The sequence below is a fragment of the Herpailurus yagouaroundi genome, unplaced genomic scaffold (genome assembly GCF_014898765.1).
Source record: "Herpailurus yagouaroundi ecotype Mexico unplaced genomic scaffold, PumYag 160, whole genome shotgun sequence".
Lineage (NCBI taxonomy): Eukaryota > Metazoa > Chordata > Mammalia > Carnivora > Felidae > Herpailurus > Herpailurus yagouaroundi.
In genome coordinates, this window is record NW_024412401.1 from 14,158,932 (window position 1) to 14,177,049 (window position 18,118).

General features: G+C 43.2%; 2 protein-coding genes across 10 annotated transcripts in view; one reads left to right on the forward strand and one right to left on the reverse strand.

Annotated features, from left to right (window-relative positions):
• The window catches only part of MOB3B (MOB kinase activator 3B), a 221,331-nt gene extending 203,920 nt beyond the window's left edge, over window positions 1–17,411 (reverse strand). For 5 of the 9 annotated variants that reach the window (XM_040481428.1, XM_040481430.1, XM_040481421.1 and 2 more), the window contains exon 1: window positions 12,004–12,102. The gene's annotated coding sequence lies outside the window, so the exon portion shown is untranslated. Of the gene's footprint in view, window positions 1–12,003; window positions 12,105–16,113; window positions 16,644–16,800 lie in introns of those variants that run through there. The other 4 variants (XM_040481425.1, XM_040481423.1, XM_040481424.1 and 1 more) reach the window with 4 other exon arrangements.
• On the forward strand, window positions 10,613–13,365 carry IFNK (interferon kappa). Its single transcript, XM_040481431.1, has one exon. The coding sequence runs from the start codon at window positions 11,772–11,774 to the stop codon at window positions 12,396–12,398; it is 627 nt and encodes a 208-aa protein (XP_040337365.1). The 5' UTR covers window positions 10,613–11,771; the 3' UTR covers window positions 12,399–13,365.
• Window positions 17,412–18,118: the final 707 nt, after the last annotated feature.

Below are 18,118 nucleotides of genomic sequence, written 5' to 3' on the forward strand. Positions count from 1 at the left end.
TTGAAATATAGAATGTTCATTTTTCAATTTTTCTGTGACACGAGAAAAGTCTGCTATGGCTTGATTTCAGTGACAAGAACATCTTGATCTAGCCTGTTAAGCACCAGTATTTCGAAGGATAGCTTATGCCAGAGCATTCATGCACATAGACATTTCTGAGAATTAGACATTTCTGAGACCTTATTAAAAAACCAAACTGGTGAGAATTGTGGACAACTGGTGGAGTTGTGAGCTATAGGCTTTCATCTAGGTTTAGTAAATGACAGATTAGGACCGCTTTCTTACCTTCATTCAGAATTGTATGATTATATTCCGTTATGATTTGACCACAGATAGCAATCCACAGTTTAAACTGATCATAAAAACACATTACTTTATTTAAATGTCAAAATGCACAGGAATATATATTTGTTCTGTGTACACATAGGATATGTATCAGGAGACACTCTCAGACATTTAAGCCTAAAGTGAAACCTGAGAAACTGAAGCTTCAACCACAACCAAAGTCCAATTAACTAAATTATTTATTTTGTTGTTCTAAGTGTAAGGGACCTAACCTGGTTTAAGGCCATCAAGTTAAAGACGTAATGCCAAAGAGGATTACTTACTGTTTATCAAAAAACTGTCCCACTAATTCAGTAAAGACCATATAAACAATGGGTAATCAATGGCACTTTTGGAAAACTGCCTTTGGTGATCACAGATATTTGCCTGGGCCCCAGTGTATCCCAAGTAACTGACTAAAAACATCTCTCAAATCAGTCTGATTCCTCCATCTCCACTGCCCCTACTTTTATCTAGGCCACTACAGTTCTTACCTAACATGCCAGAAATCTACTCTCAACCTGGCTTCCTTGCTTCCGCTCTTGCCTATTCTCCAAATGGTACCCCCACCCCTCTGCCCACCAAGGGGTGCCCAAAGCAGTGTCTTTAAAGCACATATCACATTACACCACTCTCTAGCTTAAAATGATTTCATGGGTCTTCACTGGTCTTAGAATGGAATTGGAACTCCCACCTGGCCTGCCATGCCATATCCAATCCAAATCTATCATTGTACCAATCTCCCCCTTCCCTTCACTCCAACCCAACTAATCTCCTTTGTGTTCCTTGAATATCCCACATTCTTTTCAGGGATTTTGAACTTCTAGTTTTCTCTGCCTGAAATGTTCTCCTTCTAGCTCTTTACATTGCTGACTTCAAGTCTCAGTTCAGCCATCAACTCCCCCATCACCCTCTCTCTTGCCCTGCCAATTTCCTTCATAGCACTTAATAACACTCTATAATTTTATTCTCTATTGTCTGGAAATTTAGACACTCTATGAGGATGTGAACTTCACTTTTTTTATTTTTTATTACCTTGTTTCAGGTATCACACCCTTAGAGATGGAGGTTGAATGGATGAAATGCACAGGGAATGGATAATTTCAGCATTCTTTGTCCCAGTGACCGTCCATGGCAAATCGTAGTATCACATGTGTCGATAAGTGTTCCTGTCCTGTCCCGGCATGGATAGCTATAAAGTAATCCCAATTTCTGCTCTCCTAGGAATATAAAGATGTTTTAGTTCTGGGGCCAACCATACAGCCCTTTCCACACAGTGAGTCTTACTGTTAAATGACAAATGCCCAAGTGTGCAAAACTGATCATCCCAAGAGGATATGTCTTAATATTTCATTATCTATGACATCGCACAAGGCTATCCTGGCTTTGAATTTTAAGCTATCTAACCTATGAAGAAGCTCTTTCAGGAGAAACAAGAGTCATTTCAACACAGAGTAAACTACCAGCCACTTTCTTGGATTCCCACATCTAGGGCCATCACCCTTAGAGTTTGTTGTATAGCAAATCAAACCCACGTCTATGTGGAAATCCAGTGCACACTTCACTTTGGTTTATGGCACTGGGTCAATCTGACAGAATAGCTTGTTTTCCCAGTTCTGACTAACTGGAGGAGAGTCACGCCTACAAATCGGTTTTCCAGACGTTCCTCTTTACATATAATAGGAAATGCAGGATTGGATCCGGGCAGGAGCTCTGGAAATGTCAGGGCAGTCTCTCCACACTGAACAAACGTCCCTGAGAGTGCCAACATTCTCAAGTGAACACACTTTTCCCCATTTTAAGCCACGGTGAAGACATGCTATCCCAATCCAGCTGAACTAAAGAAATCCATTCTGTAACTCAACATGAGAAAACTCATTAAGTCCCTATGGAATGCCTGCCAAGAAACTTCACACTAGCAATGTGACATCTGCCTACACATAGGGAGGTTACAAGAATCACCCTTGCAATGCATGTGGTGGTAGTTACTCCTGTAAGGAGGTTGCTGGGGTCTTTACCAAAGAAATTCCATAGTGGTCGCTTCTTGAAAGCCCATGGGAGAAATGCCCCCCAGGACTTAGTACCAAGAAAAGCTTTGTTTCTTCTGAGGAGTTAGCTTTGCTGATGGTTTTATCTTTTGGTTTACTTTAACAGATAACATTTCCTCTTTGCTTCTAGAAAGCCCAAGGAAGATTTGCAACCCTCTGCACTAATGACATTGGAGATCATGACATGCATTCTTATGTTCCTCTTGTTTTCTTACACGTTTTCCCTCAACTTTGACTTCTTTAAATACTTTTTATTCTCTTGTATTATATATACATTTTTTATAAGCTGCTTCAAATCCTTTTGGGAATGAAATAGGCTATTAATGCATAGATACACACAGTAGATTTTACACTAAACCTTTTTACAACCCTAGATCCTGTAAAAACACAATATGGCCTCAGACAGACCTGGGATTAAACCTGATTTTGTATATTTCTAGCTGTGTTATCTTGGGTAGGCCACTTAGTATTTCCAAGCTTCCATTTCCTCCTCTTTAAATTAAGGATTGGGGCGCCTGGGTGGTGCAGTCGGTTAAGCGTCCGACTTCAGCCAGGTCACGATCTCGCGGTCCGTGAGTTCGAGCCCCGCGTCGGGCTCTGGGCTGATGGCTCAGAGCCTGGAGCCTGTTTCTGATTCTGTGTCTCCCTCTCTCTCTGCCCCTCCCCCGTTCATGCTCTGTCTCTCTCTGTCCCAAAAAAATAAATAAACGTTAAAAAAAAATTTAAAAAAATAAATAAAATAAAGGATAATAACATCTACATTGTATTGTGGCTGTGAGAAATAATGATAATTTATATAAACAGCTGATACTTAGCAACTGCTAAATAGTTTCTTCTATTATCAATAATAACTATGTAGATTGTTACCAGAAAATACCTAAAGGCAACGTCTGGAAGACACAGGGACACAGACACATGGAGGATGTTATATAACTATGCCGGCAGAGACTGGAGCAATGCATCGGCAAGACAACGAACATAAAGAATTACCAGCAATCACCAGAAGCTGGAAGATATAAGAAAAGCTCTGCAGGGAAAATGGCCATGATGACATTTTTGATTTTAGACTTCTAGACTCCCGAACTGTGAGAGAATAAATCTGTTATTTTAAACCATGCTATTTGGGAAATTTTGTTATGGTAGTCTTGGGAAACAAACACTTCTCTCAGCTTCTATAGCCCCAAATGGTAGAAGTGAAATTAACCAAACCAACTTCCAATCCAGCTGACATCTCCCAAAGTCTCGCAGACACATACCGGGCCACAGGATGTATTTCATGGAAGGCATATGCTAGAAGAGCATAAAGACTTTGACCTGAGGCTTAAATGAGTTAATTTCCCTCTCAAACCTTCAAATAGCTCATCTGTACAATGGGATTAGGTCTAGATCAATGATGGCAAATACAGTATAACTGGGAATGGCTGCCTGAGAGCACTGTGTTGAGAAGGATTATAAGGAGTCATTTGGGCAAAGAGGCAGAGACACTTTAACAGTCAAAATACTCCGTCTTCATGCTCCCCATGCCTCTGTGACCATCCTTGTCAGTTTCCTCTTCCAGTGCCTACTCTTTAAACAGAGGTGATTCTTAGGATTCAGATAATGGCTCATACTTCTTTTCCCACCTTACATGTTCTCTTTAGACAAACCAACTAATTCTTAAGGTCTTAAATGATCACTTATAGCTTCTGCTCATACTTTTAAATCTCTCTCTCCAGCCTGGATCAGTGTCCTATCCTCATTTAGTCCCACACATCCAAATGCTAGATGGACATGTCCATGTAGCTATCTCACGGACAACTCAAAGCAACTCATTTATAATAAAACTCACCAGTTGCTCCCCTAAGCTTGCTCTCCCTCTCATATACTATCTCTTAGTCAGCAGTACAACCATATACCTAGTAAGAAAACTGGGCTCTTTCCTGGACTATTTCCTCTTTCTTACCCCTTGATTCCCAATCAATCATCAAGACATCCCAATCTTACCTCCTAGATAATTCCCTTCTGTATTTACTATCACTGTCCTAATTCAAAGTTCCATCAGTTCTTGCCTTTCAAGATTCCCCTCAGGTAGCACTGCCTCCAGATACCTCTGCATCTGTGTTTTCTGCCCTTGAATCTCTGGAATCTGGCATTGTGTCTAACATGTAGGCAACAGATGATGATAACGACAATGACAACGATGACGACAATGATGATAAGGATCATTTGTTTACCACTTGCTATGTACAAGGCACCATTCTCAGAAATTTTTATATCCACAGCCACCTTCTATGGTAGGTTCTCATCCCTATTTAGAGACAAAGTACAGAAAGTTTAAGTGACTTTCTCAGAGTTACACAGTTCTACCAAGAGGATGCTAAACGGATCTGAAATTCAATTTAAATTAAAATACACTCATAAGGGGAAATAGTGAAACACATACCTATTTGTTCAATAAATTTTTATTGAACACACACTATGTGGTGAGCACTGGAGGCACAAATAAATGAATACATAAACACATTAACTACAGACATGGGGAAAATCTCTCAGGAAATTCATTCATTTCTCTAGACCAGAACTGACCCAGGATTCTGGGAAACGAGTTATTATCCATAGAATTCTAGGTAACTTTGAGAAATACTAGGGGTGGCAGACTAAACTCAGGGTTTCCTCCTCTAGTATCGCCTTCCCCACAGAGCTGAGAAGCCCTTGTGAAGTACCAGAAAAAGCTTCAGTTATGGCCTCCATTCCTGGCCTCACAGCAGTGCCAGCCTCCAGCCTCCTCAATCCCCTCTTCTTTGACTGCACGAGGGCTGCTCCTCTCAGTCAAGGCAGAGAGAAGCAAGTTCTCTGCAAGCTGGTAAAGGCTTATTACTTTGACAGCGTTGGGTCAGAGGACCTATGTCAATCTGACTTTGCCAAGTAGCACTGTGACCTTGGGCAAGTCACTTCACCCGTCTGACCCCAGAAGCCTATCTCTAAGTGTCCTTCCAACCCTACATTCTATGATTTAGAGTAGATACTTCAGAGCCTACTAAGGGCAGGGATCTTGGCAATAAGAGACCCTTCCCCTATCCCCCTTGGCTACAACAGATTATTCCTGGACACTACCTGCAAAACCAAGCATTGCTCAGACACTAAAGAAATCCTAAAATTTGGGGTATGTGATTATTCTGTCAGTCTAAGAAAAGTCCACTTAAGTTTTCCCATAATAATGCCTTTCTTTGTTATTCATAAATGTCAGGAAACCTATGACCACATGCAACCTGACAGCAAGTAAAAGAAGACCTTGTCCTCATCTCTGCAATGGCAACTGCTTTTTAAAATATCTATCCAAGACAAGAGGACCTCTCTGTCCATCACATTACTCCACTCTTGCCGTTTCTTCCCAGACTAGAGGCACTCTTGGATGTGGTCTGGGAAGAAATCCACATTTACCCAGTGAGTAAAGGGGAGGATTATTCTGGAAGGTGACAACTCTCATCTGAAATGTTTACTACCATCTTGGAAGTGAAAGCCCCATTAGGGTTTGAATGGACCAAGTGAAACAAGGATACAGGTGGAAACTGTTCTGGTAATCCCAAAACTGAGGGTAGGTTTTACTGATAGTGAATACTTATTTACTTACACATTTATTTCACATGGTAAATTTCTTTTTATCAGGGATCATTTTGTAAGGGCTAAAATTGTTTCTGTGCAGAAGTTACTACATGCATCATCTACAGCTGGACTATAAAAGAGATCCAAGGATAAGTCTTTCCAAAGAGCCTCTTTAAGGGTGATATGATAAAAACAAAAACAAACAAAAAGAAAACAAACAAAAAAAGCTATGGGGAGCGTCTAATACAAAGAAGTGGCAATACTGGAGGAAAGAGGGGGAAGGAATGATCTTGAGCCTCTCAGCAGTTTTGCTTACATGGCAAACAAGCAAATCATAAGAAATCACAAGGCAGTATTTTGTTCAACAAACATTTAGTGTCTTTATGCAAGAGATGCCATGAATACAAGACTGAATAACTGCCTGGAGGCTTAGATATGTGAGTCACCCAAACGACTTAAAACTATGTGATCCCACTAGACTAGAGGTATGGCTGTGCTCGTGACCTAACCAGCCACGGGGAATCCCAGAAAAAGAAGTGGAGGTTTGAGTCGCTACCCACCATTCTGTGGACTTCTCAATTTTCCCAACACCCGACATTGTCCTCCCAAATCCCTAACTGAACCACCAAATGATTTCCCTGTCATTGAGACATGGCTTCATTCTTTTACTCATCCAACAAATAATTACTGAGTACCTACTTTGAGCCCGGTACTGTGAAAGGCACCAGGATCTGTTTGATCCAGGTCTAGTGACCCATTTATCCCAGGCCTCATATTCATGAAGTGTTTATAAAGTACATTTGTTAGATTATACAAGTGATATCAAATATATAGTGACAGATACACTTATAGGATTAAACTTCAAAGCACATTATAATTTTTATAATCTTGTTTTGGCAATTTTCAAAAATATATACAAGTCTCCCCATGGTGACATATCATCCACGGAAGTTATCCAGGTCTCTCTCAGTCACCGTGGGTCCCACTGGACATTCAAGAGAGGACTGCAAACAAGCCAGCTGTTACACTGTGCTCACGGAACTTGGTGCTTAGTGGGGAAACAGTTATCAAATAAGAACACACATCCAATGAATAACGAGTTATCCAGGGGAGGAGAGTGGCATGGCGTGAGGCTGCACTGGCAAGCAGAGTTTTCACTTTTAGCTGAAGCATTTGAATTTTTACTATAAAGACATATATAAAGACACATGCCATGTGCTACTTGTAGAGTCATTATAAATTTCTACATCAGGCACATCATGAAAAGAACAGCCAAGAAGGGGACTACAAGACCATGAGAGAGGCTGACCCCAATGTGGGAGGCACTGAGAATGAGCAAAACGCCAAGTTGGAGCTTCAGACTTGGTCTGGAGCTCAAACAGCTGCACACAACTTTGTGGTGACCATGGGGGAGGTGCTGCCAGGCATGGGTGCAAGGCTCCCCATCTCAGAGCTCTCTCCTGGGCTCAAGCACCTTCTGACCCCACAAATGGAATGAGCTTTCAGCTATTGTGTAACATGGATGATTGATATGTTACTCTCACCTTGGTTTGAAACTTGCCTTCTCATGGAGAGCAATAAATCTTACCAGAAAATACTAAATGCCCCTGAGCTGAATCACAGCAATCCTGTCTAGACTGAAATGTCTCATCTTCATTTGTCAAGCAAATTGTGTCTTGACCATTATTGTGCACCTGGTAAGCCCCATTGGCTTTATACAGTTCCATCAGCAACAGGGCAGCCCCTGCTAAACAGCTTTCTCTCTGAGGAAAGCCTGGCCACATACAAACGATCTCAAGGCATGCTAGAGAAATAAGAGCAAATATCATGGAAACATCATTAGGTATATCAACACACTGACTGCTGATGGTAGATGGAACAGTCCAATTCTGTACCAGACAAATTTGGGGAAAAAAATGTTTCCTTACACTGTTCTTTTTTATTTTCCTGATGATATTTTGAGATATACTCACATGACATGGCTCTTATAAAACAGATGCAAGACCAATGACTGATCATCCAATAATGCTTCTAATCAGAGCAATTGTGTGTGTTTGTGTGTGTGCGTGCGCGCGTGTGTGTGTGTGTGTACGCATGAATGCACACATGCAATACTTTCTTAGTTTGGCAGGTGCCTCTTTGGAGCATGCAGTTTTTAGGGCTGTGTATACAAGCAAAGTCAGCACAGAGTAATGCAACTGAATGTACCTCTGCACGAGGTAGACAGCTAGCTGAGGAAAAGTTTCCTAGAATGGGTTTCATGTCTTAGTTCTACTCTAAGACCTCACTGGGAATCTGTATGGTAGAGAGGGTTACTAGGTAAAATATGGGGCACCTAGTTAAATTTGAATTTGGGGTAAACAATGAGTGATTGTTTTTTAGTATAGGTACTTTCCAAATATCGCATGGGTGTTATTTTTATTTGCAAAATCAGGCGACCCTGACAGCTGAAGAGGGAAAGACATGCATGTCAATCACCTTTGTCATGAATATTGTCACCATCAGCATCAGTTAACATTTACAGCACATGGGGATGAGGTCCATGCTATAGGGAAGACCTATGAATTACTCCTGCTGCCTAAAAGACTCAGAATGTACCTACTTCTTCAATTGTGGCCTCCTTGAGATCATGGGCTATACCTTAGTGCTCCATCTTTAAGACCAGGCCTGGTGACTGGCATGTGGTACTAGCTAACAATAGAGTTTTGAATAAATGAGGATATGGTATGGAATGGTTATAAAAGGAAGAAATACGGGGTGAGCAGGATAAAATGACAAAACGGTACATGGCAGAAAATACAGGGAACCTCCAAATCTGCAGCCACCTCCATCACCTATGAGAAGAACCTCTTAGCAGAGCAATTCAACTGAACAGTCTCTTAGCTTGGTCAGTAAGACTGAACTGTCTGGAATAAGTGCAAAATAGTCTAGGCATTCTGAGTGGGTAGGGGAGGGGGAGTATGCAAAGCTGGGAAATCAACATTTATACAATTATCCATTTTAAAACATTTTTTTAAATGTTTATTTTTGACAGAAAGAGCATGAGCAGGAGAAGGGGAGAGGGAGAGGGAGACACAGAATCTGAAGCAGGCTCCAGGCTCTGAGCTGCCAGCTCAGAGCTCGACGCGGGGCTCAAACCCATGGACACCTCATGACATGAGCCAAGTCAGACATCTAACCAACTGGGCCACCCAAGAGCCCCTACAATTATCCATTTTTTAATTTTTTTTTTTCTCAACATTTTTATTTATTTTTGGGACAGAGAGAGACAGAGCATGAACGGGGGAGGGGCAGAGAGAGAGGGAGACGCAGAATCGGAAACAGACTCCAGGCTCCGAGCCATCAGCCCAGAGCCTGACGCGGGGCTCGAACTCACGGACCGCGAGATCGTGACCTGGCTGAAGTCGGACGCTTAACCGACTGCGCCACCCAGGCGCCCACAATTATCCATTTTAAAAAGCCATAATGAAGGGGACAAAGCACAGTAAAAGCCCACAAGAGGGACAAGCAGTTCTGCCTGGGACAGTGTAACAGGTTTTAGGTAGAAGAAGTTACGTGAAATACATAAGCAGGTATGATCCTAAGAAGTGCTTTGTACTTTATAGACTCTGTATGTATGTTTAATCACAAATATATGTAATATACAAGCATACATACTATTATTCAAAAGTTGCAAGAATAGTACATTGAACTCCCACATACTCTATATTATTCTACGTAACTGGAACTGAGTCTTCAGGCAAATTCATATTTCCTTTGGAAGTACCCTAGAATGGAGATGTTTAAATAAATAAAGTAGTACATACTGATCACATTGCAAATACATAACAATTTTTCTTTTTTAATGTACGTTGTTTTAAAATTTGTTTTACCTTATTAAATAAGAAATACTTGCTGACTACAGAAAACTAAAAAACAAAAAAAACAAGGTCATTTAAAAAATGCAAAAAATAAAAATCACTAAAAATAAAAATTATTTTTCTAGTCATAGAAAACATTTGTAGCATATACACGTCTAGATTTTTTCTGCACATATATGCATATTAGGTATTTAACAAATATGCTATCAGATTCTATATACTACCATGTTAACTTGGTTTTAAGCTACAAAGTAAATTTATCCAAGTGACGAAATATTTAATGCTTGCACAGAAATTTTCTACTGATGAATTACTTAACCAACTACCTACTGCTGCACAAATTGTTTTCAGTTTTTTTCTGTGATAAACTTCCTGACAGCTAAGTCTTTAAAGATGCCCATCATTATTTCTTGGGGATGAATTCCCAGAGGGAGAACTTCTGAGTCAAACATTAGACACATTTTTAAGGCTTTTGATACATATCATCATTTTGCTCTCTAGGAAGGTTGTGTCAACTTATAATGTTATAATTATAAAATATAAAAGGGCTCATTTTCCAAATTATTTTTCCAAGTTAGTCACCTCATAAAATCTGTGAAATCAGAATTTGGAGACAGCACATGTAGAGTAATATAAGTAGCAAGTTTTCTTCTCAGAGGAAACCTGTCCAAAAAGCCATGATTTTAAAAAATCCTACTTGTCCACAGTTTGCCTTTAGTCCAACCAACTGGTTTAGATAAGAACTTTTAAAGTTAAGTTTTTAAAGTCTGTCATATTTGTGGAACTGTGTCTGCTTACTATTCTAAAATGACTTTATCAAAAACGAATACATTTCTTTTTTAAGGTGATAATTAAGCCAGACTTGTTTAATGACATCCCATTCACTTTCCTGGACAAAGGAATGCATTTGCCTTACTTTTTCCATAACCAGAAGAAGGTTATTTTTGGTCAAAGTGAAAACCATAAATGGTGGATAGCTATCATTATCCCGGTAATAGTGGTCCAGGTGTGAAGTACCTCCGCAGGGAAAAGCAAACAGGAACAAACAAAAACCTTTCCAGCATCCAGAACCTCCAAATAAGAAGAAAAGATAGCCAAGCAGAAGTTTTAAAATGCTGCCTAAACCATACCTAAAAAAGGAAAATGCATGACACTACAAGAGAAAAGCTAATGAAGCAGAAAAATACTTCCCACTATACAACTCCCTAGAGGACTATGACAGGTATCAGAGGTGTGTGAAATGTTTGACAGCCATGGGAAGCACTGGTTTGGGTTTAACTAAAGGAAAGGATAGTTGGAGAGTGCCAACATTTTCTACTGACAAAAGAAAACCAAGCCAGTTTTCTATTCTGTTAAGTTCCATGCTCAGTTGACCAACTCTGTTTTCATCTTTTCTGAGACCCACGAAAATAGAGTAAAAAGAGAAAATATCCAAATATAGAAGCTGAATTTAACAAGATTAGAAAAACCTAAACTATGTTATGTTCTGGTAGACTTGCAATCAAATAATTACAGTCATTTGGTCAATGTCTGATTAGTTCAATGAGAGAAGATGTTTGGCTATACGACCAGATACCAAAAAACAAAACAAAACAAAACAAAACTATTTTTTTAAAGGATCACTCTCTCTACGTAATAATCAATCGTGTTATGACAATTTTGTAATACTGGGATGGGTCATCCAAGCAACTAAGGAAATGGTAATGCTTTGCTCACTTTAAAGAAAAAAAAAAATCAGCATTTCCAAAGTTGGCATAGTCACACAAAGTCAAAACAAGCCTCAGAGGCAAAGGAAAGGGGCCGAAACCCTGAGAACCATAAAATGACGAATGAGAAAACTCCTCCCCACGGAAGATATTCAGGTATATAAAAGGCATGTGATGGAACACTTAAGACCTAAAACATCACTGTCAATCTTGAGTCTGGATGTTTAGCTTAGGAAGAAAAAAAAAAAAAAATGAACACTAAGCCTGATGTGATTCAAAAGTGTTTGTGGCCTGCATGCCTTGTAGGTCTGTTCATCCCTGGCGCCCTCTCTCTGCACTGTAACTTGCTGCATCTTCACCTGAGGGAAGTCACCTGGCAAAATCTGAGACTTCTGAACAGCATGAGCAATTCATTTCCTGTAGAGTGCCTAAGAGAAACCAGAGCTTTTGAGTTGCCCCAAGACATCCAATCACACACCCCACCTGGGAAAAGGTACCTCAAGGAGGCCTTCTATGAAATGTCCACACAGGCCTTCAACATCTTCAGAGAGTCCACCACCAAATCCACTTGGAAAAAGAAAAACCTGAAACAAATCCAAATCAGACTTGATTGGCAGATGCACCACTTGGAAAAATGCTTCGAGGAAGAGGAGAAAGGGAAGGAAGACTCGAAACAGATGGAAGAGGATGGGATGGACTTCTCAGGAGCTATGGTCTCCCAGGTGAGCAGCCTAGAACTGAGGAGATATTTCTATAGGATGTACAACTTCCTGAAAGATAAGAAATACAGTCCCTGTGCCTGGGAGATCATCCGAGTGGAACTCAGAAGATGTTTCTACTACTTCTATAAATTAACACTACTACTCAGGAAGAAATAAGGTATATTCTTAGAATTAAAATTCCATTTCTCTCCAACAGCTCCTTCTCTTTCATCTTCTTTTTAAGAATTTTTGGGCTATTCTCCATTGGAGTGGCGGTGATTTATGCAAGGTTTAGAGTCTCTAAAGTTGGCCTTGAGACATCAGCTACCTTTCCAAGAGAGGTGATGCCAACCATCCCCTGGGTACCCTGAATCTTGTTAGAAAGTTCCGAAGTCAGTTCTAAAGGAATGAGATTCTCTTCATGTTTTTCTACTGTTTTCTTCCCCATTCCTTGTGCCATTTTGTACTCACTTTGCTCTACTACCTTTGAACTTCACCCAGCCAATGGCTAGAGGATGTAGCCCAGAGAATGTTGCAGAATGTAACACCTCAATGACTTAATCCTCCTGCTGCCAAGGCTGTTTATTGTATGAAAATTTAGCTTGTTAAAGGAGCTTACTCAAGCTATTATAAAGTTAAAACCCTCTGTGTCTCCCCCTGTCCTCAAAAAAAAAATGAAAAAAAAAAAAGTTGAAATTCCTGGCCTATTTGCTTCTCAGTTTGGTTTGTTTGAAATGATACAAAGACTTTATTATTTTAAGAGAATAAAGACCCCCAATGATATTAGATGGTTGAACTGGATGGCCATTAAGCTCTCTCATTCAACCTTTGAGAGCCAATGATTGACTCTTGCTGCGTATTACTTGATTTGGAAGGCACGGAAAATGCTGCAAAAAAGTACAGTATCTGCCTTTCATTGTTTTTCTGTTTTTTAATGCCTGAGATAAATTACCTACAGTCATACTTCGCATTGATTTTCACATTGAATTTTCCCAATTAGAACACCACTTTCTGCCTGTTAAGTAAACTAGTTATAATAACACATGACACTTTACTATAGTTTATTTTTTTAGAAGTTAATTTGTATCCAGATTACTTAGATTATTTACCCAAATTTTCTTGTGCGATCCTTCATCTATATTAATTCATCATCTAGCTGAAATTAATTTTCTCTTCCTCTCTCTCCTCCACCCCATTTCAGAAACCTGCACCGTCAAGCAAGAATTAACATAGAGATTTATGGCTACACAAATGCACAAAATGTACCTGGTTCCACCCTTCGGAAACCTTCCTGCTATTGTTTCAAAAGCAAGCTACTAAACTGTTTAGTTTCAAGATTCATTCAAGTACAGGGCTCAAATGGTAAAGCCAAATAGAGGAAGTCTTAAAAAAAACTGGGGTAAATTTCAGCCAAAAATTAAAAGTTGTGGATTATGACATACTGGTTACCAGTGGAAGGAACACAAATAAAATGAGTTAGTAAAATCCATTTAGTAAAAACAACTCCTCAACAGAGTTGTTCTAAATGAAAAAAGGGGGGGGCATAAACTGAAGAAATTGGGGCATGCACACTACAAAGCAGTAAGTATACACCTGGCATCTTCCAAGAATTTCTCTAACAATGTTTTTGCACAGTCTCCCTAATAACTCTACCGAGATCATGTCAATTATTTTAGTAATTTATGGCTGCAGTCTTGCCAAATGTCTGCCATGCTGGAGGGAAGAAAATTGGAACTTTGAGTTAATAAAGATTATCTGATTACATGGGCAGGGTCAGAAGTCAGAACAGTATGCTTTTATTAAAAGCACCTCTAAGGGACAACAGGAAAAATGCTTAATCTCATTTGTGATTAAAGAAATGCAAAAGACAAGAGCATACTTCCCTCCCATCAGTCTGGCAGAAATGAAAAACAGTGATTATAATACAGAGTGTGAGTGGGGTGCAGGATGCAAGGAAAAAAATCCTCTTGTATCTTGTTAGAGAGAAGGTAAAGCGGCACACCCTTCCTACAGGACGCTATGGCAATCTTAAATATCCTAAAAATTGCATTCAACCTAGCTGTACTATCTCCAGAAATTTATCCAAGGAAATCATTGGATAAGATTGTCCACTGGAGCCTTGCTTATAATATCCCCCTTCCTTTTGTCTTCATTTTCACTTCTCTGTATTTTTTTTTCCTACAGTGATTTGGGGGAGGGAGGGTAGTTAATTCTAAAATTAAAGAAACTGTACAAGATTATCTTCCACTACAATTATCCTGTTTTCCTTACTGGAGCAGACCAGGACAAACACTGCCCTTACACTTTGTTAATGATGCCTTTGGGCACTTCTTGGGCAACCCAGGTCTGCCTTGTTGCTCTTCTCCTGCTGCTACTGTGCAAAATTTCAAAGGAATCCTTCCTTATGCATCATTTTCATAATGAAATGTTTGTAAAGAGCCTTCCAGTGCTTCAAAGATTTTGCTTTTTGTTGCTGTTGTTGGTACCACTGGTAATATCCAGCACTTTCTGGAAGTGCTCTGTGTCCACCTTCCAGATTTAGCAGTCAACTTTGTATTTATTTGTTGAATGGAAGTCAAATTTCTATTAGGTCAGGTAAAGGATAGACTCTTAGAACTGTGGAGAGCCAAGTGCACAGCTCCCACTTAAAATGCTTGAGTGGGTACATAGGTCACAAGTGTTCAGAGGGGAGCTTCCTCCCTACCCACTCTTGGGGGAAGGATCCAAAGTTAGAGTGTAATTGAGTCTCCTTGGGAAAAGGACGAGTGGACCTCCCTCAGAAAAAGCTGGCAACATCACTGTATGTGAAGCTATGAGCATGTATAGGTTCCAACAGGTGCACAGGCTTGGCCTCCACTCACAGGCAAAACCACTCTCCCTTCGCCCTTTCGGTGACCCCCCCTTCTCAAGAGTAGCTACTTTGCTTTGACCTACTTCTTTAATACTCCCCAGTAAGAAGAAACATGATGTGTAAGCATCTAACTTGTGAGGGAAGGGACAGAAATAGGGCCACCTATAATCTACCAGGCGCACCCTCAGGGGAACTCGGAGGCAGTCCCAAGCCACTGGTTCGCAAGGACTTGGAAATCTGGGCGCTTTCCCGGTGGCATCTCTAAATGCTGAGAGGGGACCTGGGATTTAGGCATGGGAAGTCCTACCCCAAGTCAAAACTCGACGTTTAATCTGGACGAAGCCACCTAACCACTATTTCTAGGCAAAGTCTCGAGGCTTCCCGGGTTATTTCCTTCTCCATCCTGGCCTGTCCTCCGGCCCTTGGAAACTCGCAGACCCCAGAACCTCGGCATTCTGCCCACCACAAGTGCCCCGACCCTGTGCCGCTGCCCTGGAAGCGGCCCAGCCACAGGCCTTTAGGCGATTTAAATCCACTGGAACTACCGAAGGACACCCTGGTCGGGGGCGGAAGGTCGCTTCCAGTCTCGGGAAAGCGGCACCTCTCCGTGACTGCGCCCTTCGCAGCGCGCCTGGGCTGAGATCTGAGAAATGCGCCCAGGGCCACAGGCAGCCGAGGAGGCGGGGAGGCTGCAACTTTCCCTCCGCCCTCTAACCGCAGGGCCTGGGTGCGGCGGCCTCGCGGGGGTCAGGCTCCTCTCCTTCCACGGTCGGGATCCCCAGCGGGAGGCGGCCGTGTGGGCTGGAGGGGAGGGGGGTGGCGGGCGGGTGCAGGGAGGACACGGGGGGCGTCCTTCTCTCCGCGAGCCCCGCCAGATGTTGCAAAGGCAAACAATAGGGGAGACTCGGAGAAACAAAAGGCCATTCGTCACGATCTCCACGGGCTCTGTGGCGTGGTCCCTACGGGGAGGACGTCTGGGAGGCGGTCTGGAAGATGGGTGAAGGGGGGAGCCAGAGGCGATTGGGGGTTCCCGGTACTCACTTGCCAGGCACCGGGGGTCGGCCCTTTCCATTCCGAGAGGGGTCCCGAGGCAAGGAGGATCATCAAAGGAAAGTTGAGGGCTTTTCACCTTCCTCGGCGCGGGGGAAGGGAGGGGCTGGATTCCAGATGTTTGACAGTTGTTGGCCCAAGGGGTCTGCAGGGTTTCGTCCGTTCTTTCCCCACCCGCACCCTCCCCGGAGCTCGGACGGCGCCGGGGTCGAGCGGGCCGGCGGAGCGGGCTTCCTTCCCCCGCTCAGCCCGCGTGGAGCCTCCGCACACGCCCCGAGCGCCGAGCTCCGGCCCAGGCGCACTTGCGCGAAAGTTTGTCTTCCCGCCCCCCCGCGGCCTGACACGCACGCTGCAGCCCCCCGCGCTTCGGCGTGGCTCCGGGACGCACTTGTGCCCCGCAGGGAGACCGAGGTTACAGAGTCTGCACAGTCAAGGCCCCGGAGCCCGGGCTGGGGACTGGACTCCCGTTCCCGCCCGGGAAGGGCGCGCGAGGGGCCCGCAGGGGCCTCGACGTGGGGCGGGGGTCTGACGCGGATCCCGGCCGCGGAGCCGCCCACCCCCGGTCCCGCTGCGCCCGCCCCCAGGTGCGCCCCGCACCCCAGCCCGCCCGGGCGCCACCGGGGCGAGCAGCTGCCGGGCGGCGCCACCTTGCCTCTCCCGGCGGGGGCTCTCACTCACCGTGGGCTTTTACCTTCAGCCCGCGGCCGGGTCGGCTCCGTGCGCCGGGCGGGTCAATAGCAGGCGGCGCCAGAGGAGGAGGGTGAGCCGGGGGCCAGACGGGCGACGCTGGCGGATCCACGCGGCGGGCAAGGGGCGAGCGGCGAGGGGCCAGCGCGCGCGGTCTCCAGGAGCGCGCGGGCGAGCGAGCTCGGGGCTCGAGCTCCAGCAGCTGCTCCCAAGTAGCCCCCACAGGCGCCCCGCGTGCGGCTGTGCGCGGGGACGCCGAGAGGGGACCCCTGGCGGCCGCCCGCGGAATGGCAGCTCCGTGGGGGAGAGCAGTCAGGTCGCCTGGAGGCTCAACTTGCCTCCTTCAGAGGTGGGGAGTGGTCGGGCTAAGCGGGCTCCCCACCTTGGGGAAAAGAGGGTGGTCTTCTCACCAGGGCGACAAGGGAGATACCGGATCAGAAAGGACGCGTTCACGGTCCACAACGGCCAAGGCACCTATAAAGGGGGAATCACCTTCTCCAACATTCTCTGACTTGTTGAAAAATACTGACAGAGGGGAGCATTAATCGTTGGAAAATACTCTGAGATTGTGGCAGATTTACTAGAACAAACTGGGAGTAGTGGGATGAGCATAGACTTTGAAGCCCAGTCACCCCTGAGACTTTCTACTGTGTGATCTTGATCTGTGATCTCTAAACTTCAGTATTCTTCTCTGTAAATTGGGAAAGCAATATCTACCTTGCAGGGTGGTCTTAAGGGTAAAGTAAACATAGAAAGTATTCTTAATAGTAGGAGTCATTAAAGATAAGCTTCCTAGAGAAAATAATGTTTTATGGGGCGCCTGGGTGGCTTAGTCGGTTGGGCGTCAGACTTCAGCTCAGGTCAAGATCTTGAAGTTTATGAGTTCAAGCCCCGAGCAGCGGACCTGTGCTGGCAGCTCAGAGCCTGGAACCTGCTTCAGATGGTCTCACTCTCTTTCTACCCCTCCCCCACTTGTGCTCTTTCTGTCTCTGAAAAATAAATAAATGTAAAAAGAAAATAATGTCTTCCACATCTTTTATACCTGTTGAATACATATTGATTAAGGAGTACCAAATGTTGAAAAGTACCAAATTTTACAATTCTGATTATACACTTTAAAGACGTATGGAACTATATTAATTAGAAATTAGGATACGTGAAGAAAACATCTTTCCCCCAAAAGTGGTTTCCATGATCACTAAATGAGAACCTCGAAAATCACACACATCTTCTGCAATATCCAGTCATTTCTGTAAAATTGAAATATTGTAAGAAATATTCAATAGTCAAATTGTGATGGTCTAACGAT